The sequence below is a fragment of the Sturnira hondurensis genome, unplaced genomic scaffold, assembly GCF_014824575.4.
Source record: "Sturnira hondurensis isolate 20B ecotype Veracruz unplaced genomic scaffold, ASM1482457v3 Scaffold0025370, whole genome shotgun sequence".
In the NCBI taxonomy this organism is placed as follows: Eukaryota; Metazoa; Chordata; class Mammalia; order Chiroptera; family Phyllostomidae; genus Sturnira; species Sturnira hondurensis.
Window position 1 is genome coordinate 9039784 of NW_028098001.1, and position 15406 is coordinate 9055189.

Below are 15406 nucleotides of genomic sequence, written 5' to 3' on the forward strand. Positions count from 1 at the left end.
AATTAACCTTTAGATAGGCTGCAGATAATTAGGAAGATATTCTTAAAATAGGTTAGGTACAGAAAATAAATTTTTCATAAAGGAAAAATATAATGCATGTGGAAAAAAAGAGCAGAGTCATTTAGTACCTTTTAAACAACCCCAATTCATCTTTCTCTGTTTGTCTCTTTCTCTCTCTTTCTTGAACACACAAAAATTAACTGTGTTAAATATGTTTTTTTTCTCCCAGCCTTTGTGATACAGTAAATGAGAGACAGTGTGAGCTTTTGATACATGTTAGTTAGTAACCAATCAACAAATGCTGACTGGTCGATTAGAGAGGGTAGAAAAATTAAAAGGGAACTTGATGACAATAAAATGCAATCATGTTTATTTTTGAACTTCCCAGCTACTATTTTGAAGAACTTATGGAAAATTGGTCAGCAGCCTAGTGTGGTGGTTAACAGCAGAGGCTCTAAAGCCTGGGGTCCCAGCCCAGTACTACCACCAAGAAACCTTTTCATCATAGGAAACTTAAGCCTCAGTTTAAAAGAAAACATAAAATTGAGATAATAACTACATGTAAGTTGCTACGAGAATGAAACAATAAAATGCATAAAACTCTTAGTACAGCATAAATGGTATACATGCAATAGATGGAATGTCGGTAAGAAACATAGTGATAATAGTAATTGTGCTATATCTCCATTTACCCCTTTATATAAATCTATTCCTTTAGAAAATACAATTTGAAATGAATATTTAAATTATTTAATGTTTTAAAACATTATGTAATGAACAGAATTGAGCTATAATGAGTTGTAAATAATTCCTTCAGTGAAAGAGTAGCATATATGGTAAATTAATAAGCAAACCCTTATATCATTTATAATGTAGTTTTATCCATAGATGAAAACCCTACTGTATGAAACTCAGGTATCTCAGGTGTGACATGACTGATGGGGGGTGGCTAATATAGTAGAAGGGCATTGAAGATGACTTTCCAAAGATGCCTTCTCTCGCCGTAGTGTTACCCAGCAGTGTTTGTCCTCAACCAAAATAGCACAGTCAGAAGTATGTTTAGTAACTTTATAGATTCCACTAAACCAAGGAACACAGGACACAGAGCATGATGTGCTTCTTCGAAAACAGGCTGCATGTGCTTCTTGGAAAACAGGCTACAGATTCCTCTGGGTAAAGTGGAGATCTGGAAGGAAATAAATGGGGTGCTGTTTATTAGAGTTAATTTCAAGATGGTGTAACTAAAAACTGGCTTCAATGGAGATGATTAGACTAATTGTAAAAAAAACTTCCTCTGAATTTTGGGTCTTAGTGGGCAAAAAGCTGGTGGTGAGTCAACAAGTTAGAACTATAAAGTTAAAACACTATTTATTTCTACTACAAATATAAGATTTAATACCATTAAAACCTTCAAATAGAGGTTAGCGGTGGTTAGACATCACTGTCATACTCTGGTGATGTCAGGACTCCACAGAGAAAGAGAAACAAGTGAAACTTTTAGATGAGAGTCATAAAGATGGTTCAAGGAGAAAGAGAAGAATACAGAGGCAGAAAAGTTAAAAGAGTGTAAGTGATCTAACTGAGGAAGAGAAGGAAGGATATGTAGGAAATGAGCAACACTCAGGCATACAAATGGCTGTTAAATTGAAGTTGGATATTAGCTGTTTACCACCTCCACCGCCACCATAAGAGAAACAGGATTCAACCCTGTCACAGAGTTAAAGGGAGGAGCTTTAGTTTAGAGTGACTGGAAGACAAAGGGCAAGTTATCAACAGACTGTTCAGAATCTCTTCCTCTAGGCAAATTTAAAGGAAAACGAACTTTATTTACAGAGCTTGAATGAGGGGTGGGGAAATGTCTTTTTCATAGCAGATAAATGTCTGAATGATTTCTGAAATTTTTTCCAGCTTTATTCTAAGATAATCAAATACTTGGGAAATGAGAGAGGAATACGACAGACTCCTTTGACACTAACTTTGAAATTACTTGTGGTTCTTTCATCATTTCCATTTTTAATATCCTTACTTGGCATTTATAATAAGATCCAGTGTAATTTTTTTTTTACTCTGCAGATTACTCGCTTGAAGATAGACAGGAATCCCTTTGCCAAGGGCTTCCGAGATTCTGGGCGTAACAGGTAAGTCTTGGTCTTCATGAACATCCAGCTGTAATAAATGTATTTGTTTTTATTGTATATTTTCCACTGCAAAGTAAGCAGTTAAATTTGCTGGCATGGTTTTGAAGGCATTTCTGATGAGGATTTAAACTTGTTAACACTGTTGGGCCTTGGTTCTAACTTATTTTTGGGTGTAGCGTTGTGGCCTGCCCATTCTTAAGGCGAACTGTGACGTGTGGTGCTGGGGTGAAAACACAAGTTCTCAGGGTGCACAGCACGTGCTGCCTCTGAGGGGCCTCATGAAGCCTGCCCTTACAGGCCCAGGGGCTTTGCTCTCTGGAGTCAGTACCCTCTCTGCATCTGCTCCTGGTTTAGAAATTGCTTAGTGATGTCACAGCTATCTCCTGATTCTGTTTTCGGAATATGGCGGGATCTCCTTTTCCCTCAGATTTCCAACTAGAATGTGAGACTATTGCCCATTGCCAAGAGAGCTGATGTTCTTTAGTCTCCAAATTTGTCTTGGCTCGGCTGACAGTCACACTCTTGTTTATTTTTTCTGTGTCGTGTTTTATGGTGTTTGTACTAAGTGGGAGAGCTACAATAATGAAATCCACTCTATTACTTTTATCAAAAAGCAGATCACCCTAGTCTGTGTGCCAAGAGTTTTTGAATTTATTGATAGAATTTTATTCCAATACAGTTCAGTGCAACATTTTCAAAAGTAACTGTTGATAGTAGTAGAGAGTAATAACAGACTAACGTTCTCCAGATGACTTTTCAGGGTAAGGCTTTGACTTCAATGTTTTTGAAAGCATTTTGTTTTTTAAAAAGTACTTGAAACTTTTTTATTACTCTGCTCCAGAAATTATTCTAATACTCCTTGAAAACTTGGTACTGATAGTTTGTGTCTGTGTGTGAAGCTAAAATCCCCAATTATCTTATTTTAGAGACAATTTCATTTAAAATTGTAGAAGCAAAACAGTCAGGTAGTAGCCCAGATTTTTAGTTTTTTTAAACTGATTAATTGGGCGAGGCAGGTATAGACCTTTTCTCCGAAAACAGTCAAGACTTGATTTCATCTTTCTATATGGTAGTGTCGTTTAAACACTGTGCAATGTGAGGACTAAAAGGCAATGGAAATATTACTTCAAGGGTGGCCTTTAACTTGGTGCAGGTAGATCAACAAGACTAATATAAATTTCGGGGCTTCCCTCTGAAATTCTTTACTCTGTAGGCAGATTTGCATATGTTCCTATGCAAAGGATGTTGGCTGCATTGAAATTACGTATTCTGTTTTTCAGTGTCTGTTTCAACATGGAGAAAATTTTGCCTGGCTTTTATTATGCTATATTAGCTCCTGGTTAACTTTGCATTTTTCTAAAAGTGGAATAATTTAGCCGTTGAGATGGTTGCTGGCAAGGTGACTGAAGGGAGTCTTCAGGAAGGTTCCTTTCCTCATCGGACAAACACTTGGTGGAATCTTCATGTGGCTTTGGTTATAGCAGAATAGTATTTATCCAGTTAAGAGTCTTGCATGTCTTTCAGTTTGTTATTTTTTTAAGCAGAGACTACATTTATTAAAACTCACTGGCACTTCAGGAGGGCAGTACTGAGGCCTGGAGGGCGCACAGCCAGGGACTCCGTCCAGGCTCCCCAGGAGGACGGTTTCAGGGAGGCCTCCCTGCTGTTGGTGCTGGGGTATCACACTGCTTAAACGTTGCTTCATTTCTGAAGCAATAAATTTAAAAACATTTTGGGTAGATAGTAATAGTAACTAAACCTGCAAGTAAAAATGAAATGATAGAATGCATATGACAAGTTTTCAGGAAGATTTCTAAAAAAGTCAGCATAATGCAGAGGCATCTGGGTGTTTTTTGAGGTTAATAATTATTTTAAATTATTTTATTATTGCTCAAATACAGTTGTCTGCATTTTACCCCCACCACTCCCCCTGCACCCCAGCCATCCCCACCTCCCTCCCCTGATTCCACCCCTCCTTAGTTTTTTGCGTGTGTCCTTTGTTGTTGTTCCTGAAAAATAAAATTTGGTCAGTGAAGACAATCAGTGGTTTTGGTGGAAGTCAACTACTACATCTATTGTTTGGTGAGGTCAAAATTCTGGGTTCATGCTGAGTGTTTCCCTGCCCTTGGGCTGTTTCAGGAGTACAGAGGCCTGGCCTCTACGGTGCTTACTACTATTCCTTCCCGATTCTAAAACTTTCAGAGTTTTTAATGGATATATGGCAAATAATGGATTATATTTTGACACTTTTTAAATTTTACTAAAGCAAAATGTTTATTTCGCTTCAAATGTTTAAACAATAGCTTAGTACAGGATGAACACGTTGAGCCTATACAAAGCTTTCTTGTTAGTGAAATGAACAGTTTCACTTTTCTTCTCAATAAAATTATTTATTCTGCTTCTTATACATAAGCTCTTCAGTTCACATCTTGGACTGTTAAATATCTGTAAACCAATAGTCCACATTTAAAAATATCTGATTTTAACATTTGCCATTGATAAATGCAAAAAAGATGGAGAGGAGAAAATTTGATCAATTTCAAAGCTTTCTAATTTATGGATCCATCTCTTAAAAAAAACTTGGATTACATTTAAAACTTTGAGGGTATAATGGTGCTGACAGCTTGGGGAACGAGTGATATTTTTTATATATTAGGAGAGAAGAAAGCCCATGAGGAAAAGTTCAATGTATTTCCTTAATACCTGTGGTTCTGTTGTGCTATTGTTATTGCTTTTTAATGCAAATTCTATTATTTTTCCCCATAGATGAAATAAACAAATCAAGCAGGACAAAAAATAAACTCGGACTTGTGATTTTTTAAACTTTATAAAACAATTTGCTTTAATTAAAAATTATCCCTTCCTGGCTATTTATGGTTGTACAGCCTATTTTATAAGAATCAGTAGCTTCAGCCCCTAAAAGCTCTCCTGCAAGACATTTGCTACGTGAAAGAGAATTTATGTGCTGAGAATAGTTTCATTCTTCAGTTAGGTCTTAGGTTTGACCCTATAAAATTTTTTACTCAGGAAGGTACAAAAATTTCTTCTCTTTAAATACTTCAGGAAAAGCATAACCATTTTACTAAATAAACTTGGCCATTTGATAGCATAAATTAGGGGGGTGATAAAATGTGGAAATTTTTCAAAGGCATCTTGTATAAATTATCGCCTTGGCTACACTCCTGCAGGAGGTGCCTTTTATCCTTTCTTTAACTAGACGGGGAAAAGTCTCCATTACTGGGGAAAATGAAGGCTTTTTAAGAAAAGTCCAGATTCAGCTAATAAATATTTTATAACTGTTTCCTGCAAAATATCTGAAATCCTTTCTGGAACTTGCAGTGTGAAATAGCAGCCTCAAAAAAAAAAGTCAATAACTCCAAATTAGATCACGTGTAGATATGCCACTTCGGAACCTGTCTTTGAAGCTTAGGGCTTGTGTTTGGGATGATCAGTGGCTCCTTCCCAAGACGTTCGTCTGTGGATTCGTATTTAAACTGCTAACACAAGTAATGCAGCGATACTCATCGCCACAGTGAATGAGTCCTAAGACCAGTGGCTGGTCGTGAATTACCTCTTAGTAAACTTCCTTGGAGACCACTTCATGACCACTTTGGTGTCTTTAATATTTAAAACTATGATTACTAAAATTCATTTATGTGGTAATAAAAAAGTAGTTTTATGTAAAACTGTGTCCTGATATTCTTTAGTATTTAAGAAAGCTTGTTTCTAGAAAGTCATACTAGTTTAGTATCGGTACAAACTACATGTGGAATAATTGGCCAAACAGCACCGAGCTTTAGTTAGTTGGCTATTAAATGACATGCAGGCTATATGCAGGCTGCCAAACTCTCCCCAAATTAATACTTTAATATACATAAAACATTACTCGGTAGAGTGATCTTGGATTTGGCTTGTGGTCAACCACAGATATGATGTCTGGTTTGGGAAAAATCACTTAGCAGCAAACAACTTTAGAGCTAGGACAGGATTCGTAGCTTTTGTGTTCTAATGCTCACTTCGTGGGAAACTGAAGTCCAGTGACGTTAGCACAATTACTTAAAGTCACGTAGTGAGTTTCAGTGCCTGCAGGCACAACTCAGTTCTCCTGTCAGTCCTGTGTCCTCACCACTAAATAGTTCTCTCTCTCTGTGGTACACCGATTAGAAATTAAGCAGGGCCTGCCCCTCGCTGTCAGTGCGGCCCAGGTAAAGCATGTGCAGGTAATTCTGTGCCCTGCTCTCCCCCTTGGCAGCCCTGTATTAGCACCTGTATGGCGCTGGTGACGGCTCTTACAAGTGCTCCCAGAACAGCATCCCCCTCAACCCGTGATCTCGGGGTTGAGTCAGGTCCATGTGTGGTCTCATACGGGCATGGTTTATATGTGCAAAGCTGTGCATGTACCACATCACCCATCCACACATACATGCCTGTCTCCAGTCACTAAGGTGGGGTAGTCAAGCTTCTTATGGAGTTGTGGCAGAAATCAACAAATTAATGGGCCTGTACCCTGAACATTCTAAGGAAGCAAATTCAATGTGTAAAACCTAGGAAGAGAAGGGCAGGTCTTGTGAGACGATTTTATCTGCACGCATCTTTGCCACCGGTGTTTTCTAGGTGGTGTGCCTCCGGTGGTGGTCGGGAGGGCCTCCTTTAGTCTTACTTCACAGGTCATGACTTAGAGGTGCGGGGGATGCAGAGGAGGGAGCAGATTGAGTCTAAGCTATTAAAGGTAAATCTCTCTTTAATATCTGCATTCAATACAAATTGCCTGTATTAAGTGAAACTGTACCTAACCGTCGCAAGAGATGTCTGTGTACTGATTCACACTAAGGAAGCAGTCGTTGTCTACAGTGGAGCTGTATGTTTCACAGAAAGCTCAAAGTCATTTACATTAACAAATTGTTTAGGGCTGAAGTGGTTGAGGAAATAGTGGTCAGGTCTTGAGAATGGTCTAGTCGACTGAAGGACCTCATTTCCAGAACCTAGAGGACTTAGTTGTCTGATATGAGGAGGGAAAGACTCTGAAAGACTCTGAATCACTCATAAATACATGTTTGTGTGTATTTAGAGTAGTTTCCCTTGTTTAAAAGTATGCATATATTATGTAAATAGCCCATAGCCAATTTTTCCTGTCTCTTTAAGTGTCTATCCATTAAGTGTATGTAGGGGTTTTAAAACATGTGATGCTAATGGTAGCTCCATACACCTTACCTCCCTGTGAGACCGCCTTCCTGCGGCCCTCCTGTGCAGTGGGCTGGGACGCCAGTGCTGCCCCTCAGACCCCCTGTTGCTGGAGTGAGGGCACACCAGGGCTGCCCTGGGTGTGGTGGAGATGGAGCCTCTGAGAGAGAAAGCAGTTTTCTTTGGCTGAGTGCTCTTCTAAGTTGGCTGCCAAGGCAACGGATAATGGGCAGATGTGCCTCTCAGGAAAGCGGTGGCTTTAAGGGGCATGCCTTTGTGGCAGAGACTTCCTTACCAGAGGGAGAAGTAATGTAACAAGGAGAGAGGGTGGATCACAGCAGAGTCTTGGAGTCTCATCAGCTAGATGGCCGCTCTTCACCTCAACTTCTCAGCCCAAGGGGATAGACAGCGTTATATCCTCTGAGGTCTGCTTCGTTTTCTAACATTGACAGGACTTCGTGGGTGGTTTCCATACTCTTGTGCCCCTAGTGACAGAATGGTAGCCCATCTCAGGAGCATTTCTTTCTGCCCGTGCCAAGCTTCTAGCCTGCCAATGTGGGGGGCACTGCCAAAGCTGCCGGTATTTTCTGAGTTGCTTATGACTGAGGAAAGCTTCAGTGCTCCTAACGCAGCTTCTTTTCTCCATCTCCATCCTGACCCTTCTGTTCAGAATGGGTTTGGAAGCCCTCGTGGAGTCCTATGCATTCTGGAGGCCTTCGCTACGGACTCTCACCTTCGAAGACATTCCTGGAATTCCCAAGCAAGGTAAATCACAGTCTTCCCGCTGTATAAACAGCCAGTTCCTGCCTGGGAGCTCAGGCAATGAAAAGTGTGTGCCATGATTTACACCTGCAGGGGCCACCTCATCACCAGCATCCTCCTTTTACAGGATCCATCTCCTTCTGCGCAGTACGGTGACGGACCGGGAAAAGGGGATGTTGTGGTCTTAGGTTGCGTCTTCGATGCTTTAGGCTATTTATGTATTCCATGACCTTTACCTCACTTTAAGTCTCCTATTAAAATTAGAGGTGGACTAGTGTGCTTTGGTGCCAGCTGCACCTCACCAGCAAGTGCGCTGCTGGTTCTTGTTCACCTTCTCTCGCCAGCTTCTTTCTTCTCTTTTTTTTCCACCAGAATTGCCCCTAGATAGAGTTCTCCTGATGCGTTTAAGATGAGAAAGTCAGGCACGCTCGGGCAGACTTCCCTGGGCTCACCTCCGAGTATTTCCCTGGGAAGTACACCTCCGAGTACTTCCCCGGGCCCAAGCCCAGGGCCAGTGTTTCTTTACAGAGAGCTGCACGGAAAGGGATGCCGCCTCTGTGGCACTTCCTTCTCTGCCTGGTATAGGTGGGGCTCCCGACCCAGTGCCATGCTCAGGCTGTTTACCTCGGATCCTGCCCAGCTCCCCAGTAAGAATTTAGGGTGCTGTGTTTTAGATAATTATCATGGGTCGGATTGGGCTTTTAGATTATTTTGAGAAGCTATATAAAACACTGTCACTAGGGCAGTGAAGGTTTTACAACCTGTCCAGCCCATTGGAATTCTTCTCTCCCCCACTAAGTTCTGTCAAGTTTGCAAACACCAGTCTGCCAGCAAATTCAGAGAGAGGAGCCAGCCACAACTACCATTACTGATTGGAGGCAGGGTTAACCACCCTCTCTGTTTCACAGGACTGTTTGCTCGCTGGACATCTGCTCCAGTGTTAGCACGTGATTCACCAACCTGTTTCTGGTTGGAAGTGAAAAGGCTGAAGTTCTTGACTGTTGCCTATTTGCAACAGCTAAGCCCTGTGTAGCACAGTCACGGATGCAGGCAGGATTTCAGTGCCAGCTGAAGACAAGTTTGAGGCACCACGTGCTTTTGACCAGTTCAGCTCTTTCCTTTGAATTCCTTCTTTTTCTTGCAAGAAAATATACTGATCCAGAGCAAATTCTGCTGAAGGAAGAGGTGAGAGGAGATAACTATATTTTTAGAACAAGATACAGAGTAAAACGAAATTTATATCTTATAAAGTTGCTGGGAAAGTCAGTGTTTATAATATTATAGTAAATGAGAAAACTTTGAGAAAGCTAATATGAAAATTCTGTGTGGTAGTGCCCTAATATTTCTGCAATAAAAAAACAACATGTCGTTCCCTAGGGAGATATTTTGCCTCAAAAATATTGAGAGGATCTGTGTTTAAAACATTTCATCTGAAATCAGTTAAATTGTAATTCTTTGGGAGCTAAAACTGTCTCCCTTTCAACTTTGTGGCACCCCATGTAACAAGCCGTGTCTAGCTCCTATTTACAAAATTGAAAGGAAAAGATGGCTGTGGAGTCGTTGCTCTTTACGTTTTGTCTTCTTTTTCAGGCAACGCAAGTTCTTCTGCCTTACTCCAAGGTTCTGGGAATGGCGTTGCCGCCACCCACCCTCATCTTTTGTCCGGCTCCCCTTGCTCCTCTCCCGCCTTCCATCTGGGGCCCAATGCCAGCCAGCTGTGTAGTCTGGCCCCAGCAGACTACTCCGCCTGTGCCCGGTCTGGCCTCACCCTCAACCGATACAGCACATCCTTGGCCGAGACCTACAACAGGCTCACCAACCAGACCAGCGAGACCTTCGCCCCGCCCCGGACTCCCTCCTACGTGGGCGTGAGCAGCAGCGCCTCGGTGAACATGTCCATGGGCGGCGCTGATGGGGACACCTTTAGCTGCCCACAGACCAGCCTGTCCATGCAGATATCGGGGATGTCCCCTCAGCTGCAGTACATCATGCCTTCGCCCTCCGGCAATGCCTTTGCTGCTAACCAGACGCACCAGGGTTCCTATAACACTTTCAGGTTACACAGCCCCTGTGCCTTGTACGGATATAACTTTTCCACATCCCCCAAGCTGGCTGCCAGTCCTGAGAAAATTGTTTCTTCCCAAGGAAGTTTCTTGGGGTCCTCGCCAAGTGGGACCATGACCGATCGGCAGATGTTGCCCCCTGTGGAAGGAGTGCACCTGCTTAGCAGTGGGGGTCAGCAGAGTTTCTTTGACTCTAGGACCCTAGGAAGCTTAACTCTGTCATCATCTCAAGTGTCTGCACATATGGTCTGATGAAGCCTTTAAGTTAAACTACTTTTAAATTGATCTTATGTATTTTCTTTCTTCGTTGTCTTGTTTTGAAAGCGATATGAAAAGAAACTATTGGTAGCTTGTAAAATGTACATATAATGGAGAATGGAGCCTTACTGAGTTTTTTACTTTCTCCTGGTGAAACTGTAATTATCTATGGTGTATATGTGTGTTGTACATAGCATGTGGGGTTTTGAAGCTTACAAAACCACACCCTCCCTCTTTCCCCCCCACTTCACCCAGTTGCACAGAGTACTGGCGTAAGTGTAGCATGTTTAACCAAAGTTCTCAGACTTTTTCAAAAACCAAACAGCAAACTTGAAACTTGCCAGTGGTACTAACCAGACTAAGACTTATAACAAGGTATCAGGAAAATGCTCTGTACAGTTTTATACTTGAGGGTTGATAACCAGCAGTAACCAGCACACAGAATCTTGTGAATTCTGTTATTGTTGGGTACAGTGTGAGAAACTAAAATTCAACAGCCAGCTGAAGTCTTAGTATTAGTTCAGAAGTATTTATAATCATGAAGGATTAGCTTTTGTGTTCCTGCTTGCTCTTATCACAGATATTAGATGGTTGTGGTTCTGTAAAATCCCATAACCCACAATAATTATTTTCTTAAGGAAGGCAGAGGAGAGGCTTGTGATATTTTTCATTTTCCGTTGAGCATATAAGAGGTATTTATTCATCTGCAGAGAATAAATTTCCAGTATTTTGGATTTTTTCTCATTTTATTTAGTTTATCAAGTAGACCGTTAAAGAATGTTCTATAAATATCTCTAAGTTCCAATTTTCACTAGGGAAAGAATATATGAGTGGAATGGCAAAAAAGAAAATAAATCCAAGTCAAATTATTTGATCCCAATGAGAAATGCTTATCTTTTTAAATTAAGAAGAATAATATTGTCAGCTACCCCTTAGATTTTTATAGTGTGGCTTTTTATTCCAGATATTTTTTTCCATCTTGCTGGGAGACTCCTGACCCATGGTCTATAAGGAAAGAGGCATTTATGCCACTTATTTATGTCTTGTGACTCCTACAAATTGAACCCTCCACCCTCCTTAACCCTGTCCCTCAGTCTGAGTCATTCCCAAAGTGGAGATATTCTGCATGATGTTAAATGATGCCGTGAGGAATTTCAGGGGGTTATCTCCCACAATCTGTCTTTTGGGGGCTGCAGTGCAAAGGCCAAAGCCCATTACTATAAAGCCCCTCTTGGAGGACTGAGGAGGAAGATACTAATTATGATAAAGGAGCTATAAAACTTTTAACCCCAACAGCATTTTTAACCTCAAAACCAGAAAAATGCAAACATTGATTTAAAAAAAACCCTGAACAAATGTATATCTGATTTAAAATTTTCAAAACAAGTAACCTCGAAAGTTCTTATGAGATGAACAGGAAAGGCTGAGAATGCATGGTGGGAGCCATGGCATATGTCCATTGAGAAACTAAGACAATGTCTATTGCCTCATTATAGCTCACGTATTTTCCAAGCCAAAGCAGTATGATTGCCTCTCGGTGCTGAACGGTTGCTTTAACTCATCCCTAGTTTAGATGGAGAGAGAGTGTAGCTCCTGATTTCCTTCACTTTATAGCAGCATGGCTGTTGAACGTTTTGGAGGATTACTATTTCAATGGGATTTGCGCAGGATGTCACTGTGTTTATAGATATTGATAAGTTTCTTCGTGCATTCTGTAACAGTTCATCAAATTAACTTTGATTTTTAAATTTAAAATTAGCATGGAGGGACATGAAATATTTATAATAGGTAGATCTAGATGAGATATTTGTCTATGGTATTAATAGCTTGACAAAGATTTGGGGAAAGTCCTCATGAGTACATCCCAGCCTTAGTGCTTAGTATAATTTAAGGAGAACAAAAGGGTTTTTTGTCTTCAGAAAACATGCAAGTAGCAATCTGTACCTATATGTATTAATAAGATAAGCATTTTCCTTGTTGCTATTGTTGATTTGAGATGAAACCACAAGTATTATTAATCTTTTTTTGATTTGGCAATATTGTACAAATGCTGTTTCCTTTAGGTTATACTGTAAATATTAATCACCATGTCACTTCAATGACTAGGCTTTTATCATTATATTAAATGACATATATGCATTGATAATTATAATTATATATCTGTATTTTATTAAAAAGTGCTTAAGAAATTATATATTAAAGTGTGTTACTAAACCCTTTTATGACATTGGAGGGTAATCATTTAAAGTGTCTCTAAAATTTGTTCCAAGAATAAGCTCGCACGTGCTTACCCCACACACAAATTATGTAGCTTTCTATTATAAGGCGTGGAGAAATGAGCCTCTTACTCATTTTTCATGTGTTAAATATAATTTCTTGGTGCTCCGACTATGTCATTGAGGGCAAAGCCCTGACAAATGTTGAACACATGAAAATTCAAATGTGAGGAGGACAGCGTGGTATGTTTTGTTTCAGGTCCAGGGGAGAAGGGCAAGGATACAAGAATGAGCCACTTGTACCACTGACCAGTGATGACAGATCACTTCTAAGACCCTTGGATGAGAAAACATTCCAGGGGACATTGTGATGAGGTGAGGTTGCTGCTATCACAAGCAGTCACATTTTGAAAATTAACACTTGCTTCCATACACGCTCCCTCCCAGAGGTCAACAGCTTTTCACAAGCAGGGCACCCAGTTGCTGACCCCTATTTCTGGAATGTAGGGGGTCAGGAGACTTCAGTGGCCCCCAGAGGAGGTGGGGGCACAGTGTTGCTGATATAGCAAAGGATCACTATTTACGTTAATTTACATTCACTCTTTACAGTAATTAGTGAAGTTTTGAACAAAGGAATCTCACTTTAATAATGTGAATTCTTCTGGAGAAATTATTCCTCAGATATAAACCTTTCAGCAACTCACATCTTAGCAGGAAATATATAAAGAGAAGCTTTGGAGGTAGCTGGAGGTTTTATTAGGATTAGAGAGTAATTTTTGGAGGGTGGCAATTCTGGGAAGATTTGGATGGTGGGGACGAGTTGCAAGAAGAGAGATCTCTAACTGAACTGAGTAAAAGCCATTAAAAGTAATTATTTCACGAGCTTCTTTCAGGATCGTGGTAGAGTTGGTGGATGCTACATTAATGCACCTCTAATTAGACAAGTTTGTAAAGAAACTTTTATTTCAAATAAAGAATCTTTTATTTCAGATAAAACTGTGCTGGGCTTACTCATGGGGAAAATATTGACTCATCTACATGGAGGTTTGCTTAAGCCCTCCACTGGAAATTAAACAGTTTTAACAAATTATTACATTGTGTTTTCATCTTGTGGTCGTCATTCCTCATAAGAGGTTCTCAGATAACTTGAGAGTAAGGTTGACTTATGTGAACTGTTAAGTAGAGAGATCCATGATTGTGGCCTTCTAGGAGCTCAAGGCGTAAAAACATTATCAGTGGTATAAATGAACAAATACTAAACATTTGGCTACAGAACCATCACAACAGATATATAAACTTAGTTTCCATCTATATGCTGAATGATGGGCAAATAATACATTTTCTTTTTCTGGAATTTTGTTGTGGTAAAAATATCATTTCCTTGAGGATTAGGAAGCTTGGTTTCAAACCATGGATTTCCCAATTAGGATTTTGGACAAAAATAGCCACTTTAGATCACAGTTTTCTTATGTGTGAAAGGGGTAACTGGGGTGAGAATCTTTACTGTTTCAGTTTCAAGTTCGTATGACCTTAGTATAAAAATATTATCCAGCTTAATTGTAAGAAAATAGTTTTATAAACATATATTTTTGGATATGGAATATACATATTTACAAGAAACAGAATGTAACCAGGATTTTTAAAAATGTATTGGACTACTCAGAATTTATCATTTACAGGGGTGTCAAACTCATTTTCACCAGGGGCCACATCAGCCCCACGGTTGCCCTCAAAGGGCTGAATGTAACTTTAGGACTGTGTAAAATGTAACTACTCCGTAACAGTCAGGTGAGAGCTCGGCGCTGCCACTGGGTAGAAACAAGGTGCTGGGCCGCATAAAACAAGGTGGAGGGCCGGATTCAGCCCACGTGCCTTGGGTTTGCCACCTGTGTTTTAAATGGAACTCTGGATTATTTAGTTATTATACATAAGACATATTGTAGTGTTTTAGTATTTAAAGGAAGCTGAACTATATTTTCTACCTTATAGTGAACAATAACAACAAAAAAGATGTTAATAAAATTTTTTCATGGTGCTATTAATTCCATGACATAAAATTATTTTACTTCAGAATAAGTACAGCATCTAGTAAAATATCTTGAGAACATTCCAAGTTCATTCACAATATGTTTAAATCTGCTTTGAGAAAACACTTGTGTTTGCCATTTTGAAGGGTTTTTATTCATGCTGAAGCTCAGAGTAAAATGAAATAGTTGATTACTCTGCAATTTACTGAATTATATGAAACTGGATTAATATACACATTCTATATTCATGTTTTACATTATATTAATATGACCAATAGACTAAGTTGGTAAACATTTTTCTAAATAACAGCTTTATTGTGATATATAATTCATAAATCATACAATTCACTTACTTATAGTGAACAATTCAGTAGTTTTTAGTATATTCAGAGTTGTGCAAACATTGCCATAATCAATTCTAGGACATTTTTTAAAACATTTTAAAATATTTTATTTATTTATCTTTAGAGGGGGAGGGAAGGAAAGACGGAGAGAAATATCAATGTATGGTTGCCTCTTGTGAGTACCCCGCTGGGAACTGGCCTGCAACCCCGGCATGTGCCCTGACTGGGAATTGAACCACGTTCCTTTGGTTCAAAGGCCCATGATCAATCCATTGAGCTACACCAGCCAGGGCAATTCTAGGGCATTTTTATCACCCTGCAAAAAACTCCATGCCCATTAACAGTCACACTCAATTTTCCTTCCACCCCCGCTTTGCCCGAAAGTCCTAGACAGTCACTGACCGACCTACTTCCTGT

The 15406-nt window shown here is 39.8% G+C and overlaps 1 protein-coding gene across 1 annotated transcript in view; it reads left to right on the forward strand.

The window, feature by feature from the left end:
• TBX18 (T-box transcription factor 18) overlaps nt 1–13449 on the forward strand; it is a 28953-nt gene extending 15504 nt beyond the window's left edge. The window contains exons 6-8 of the mRNA XM_037039422.1: nt 2074–2138; nt 7990–8084; nt 9672–13449. Coding sequence (XP_036895317.1) covers nt 2074–2138; nt 7990–8084; nt 9672–10396 — 885 coding nt within the window. The 3' untranslated portion in view covers nt 10397–13449. The remainder of the gene's footprint in view (nt 1–2073; nt 2139–7989; nt 8085–9671) is intronic.
• Nucleotides 13450–15406: the final 1957 nt, after the last annotated feature.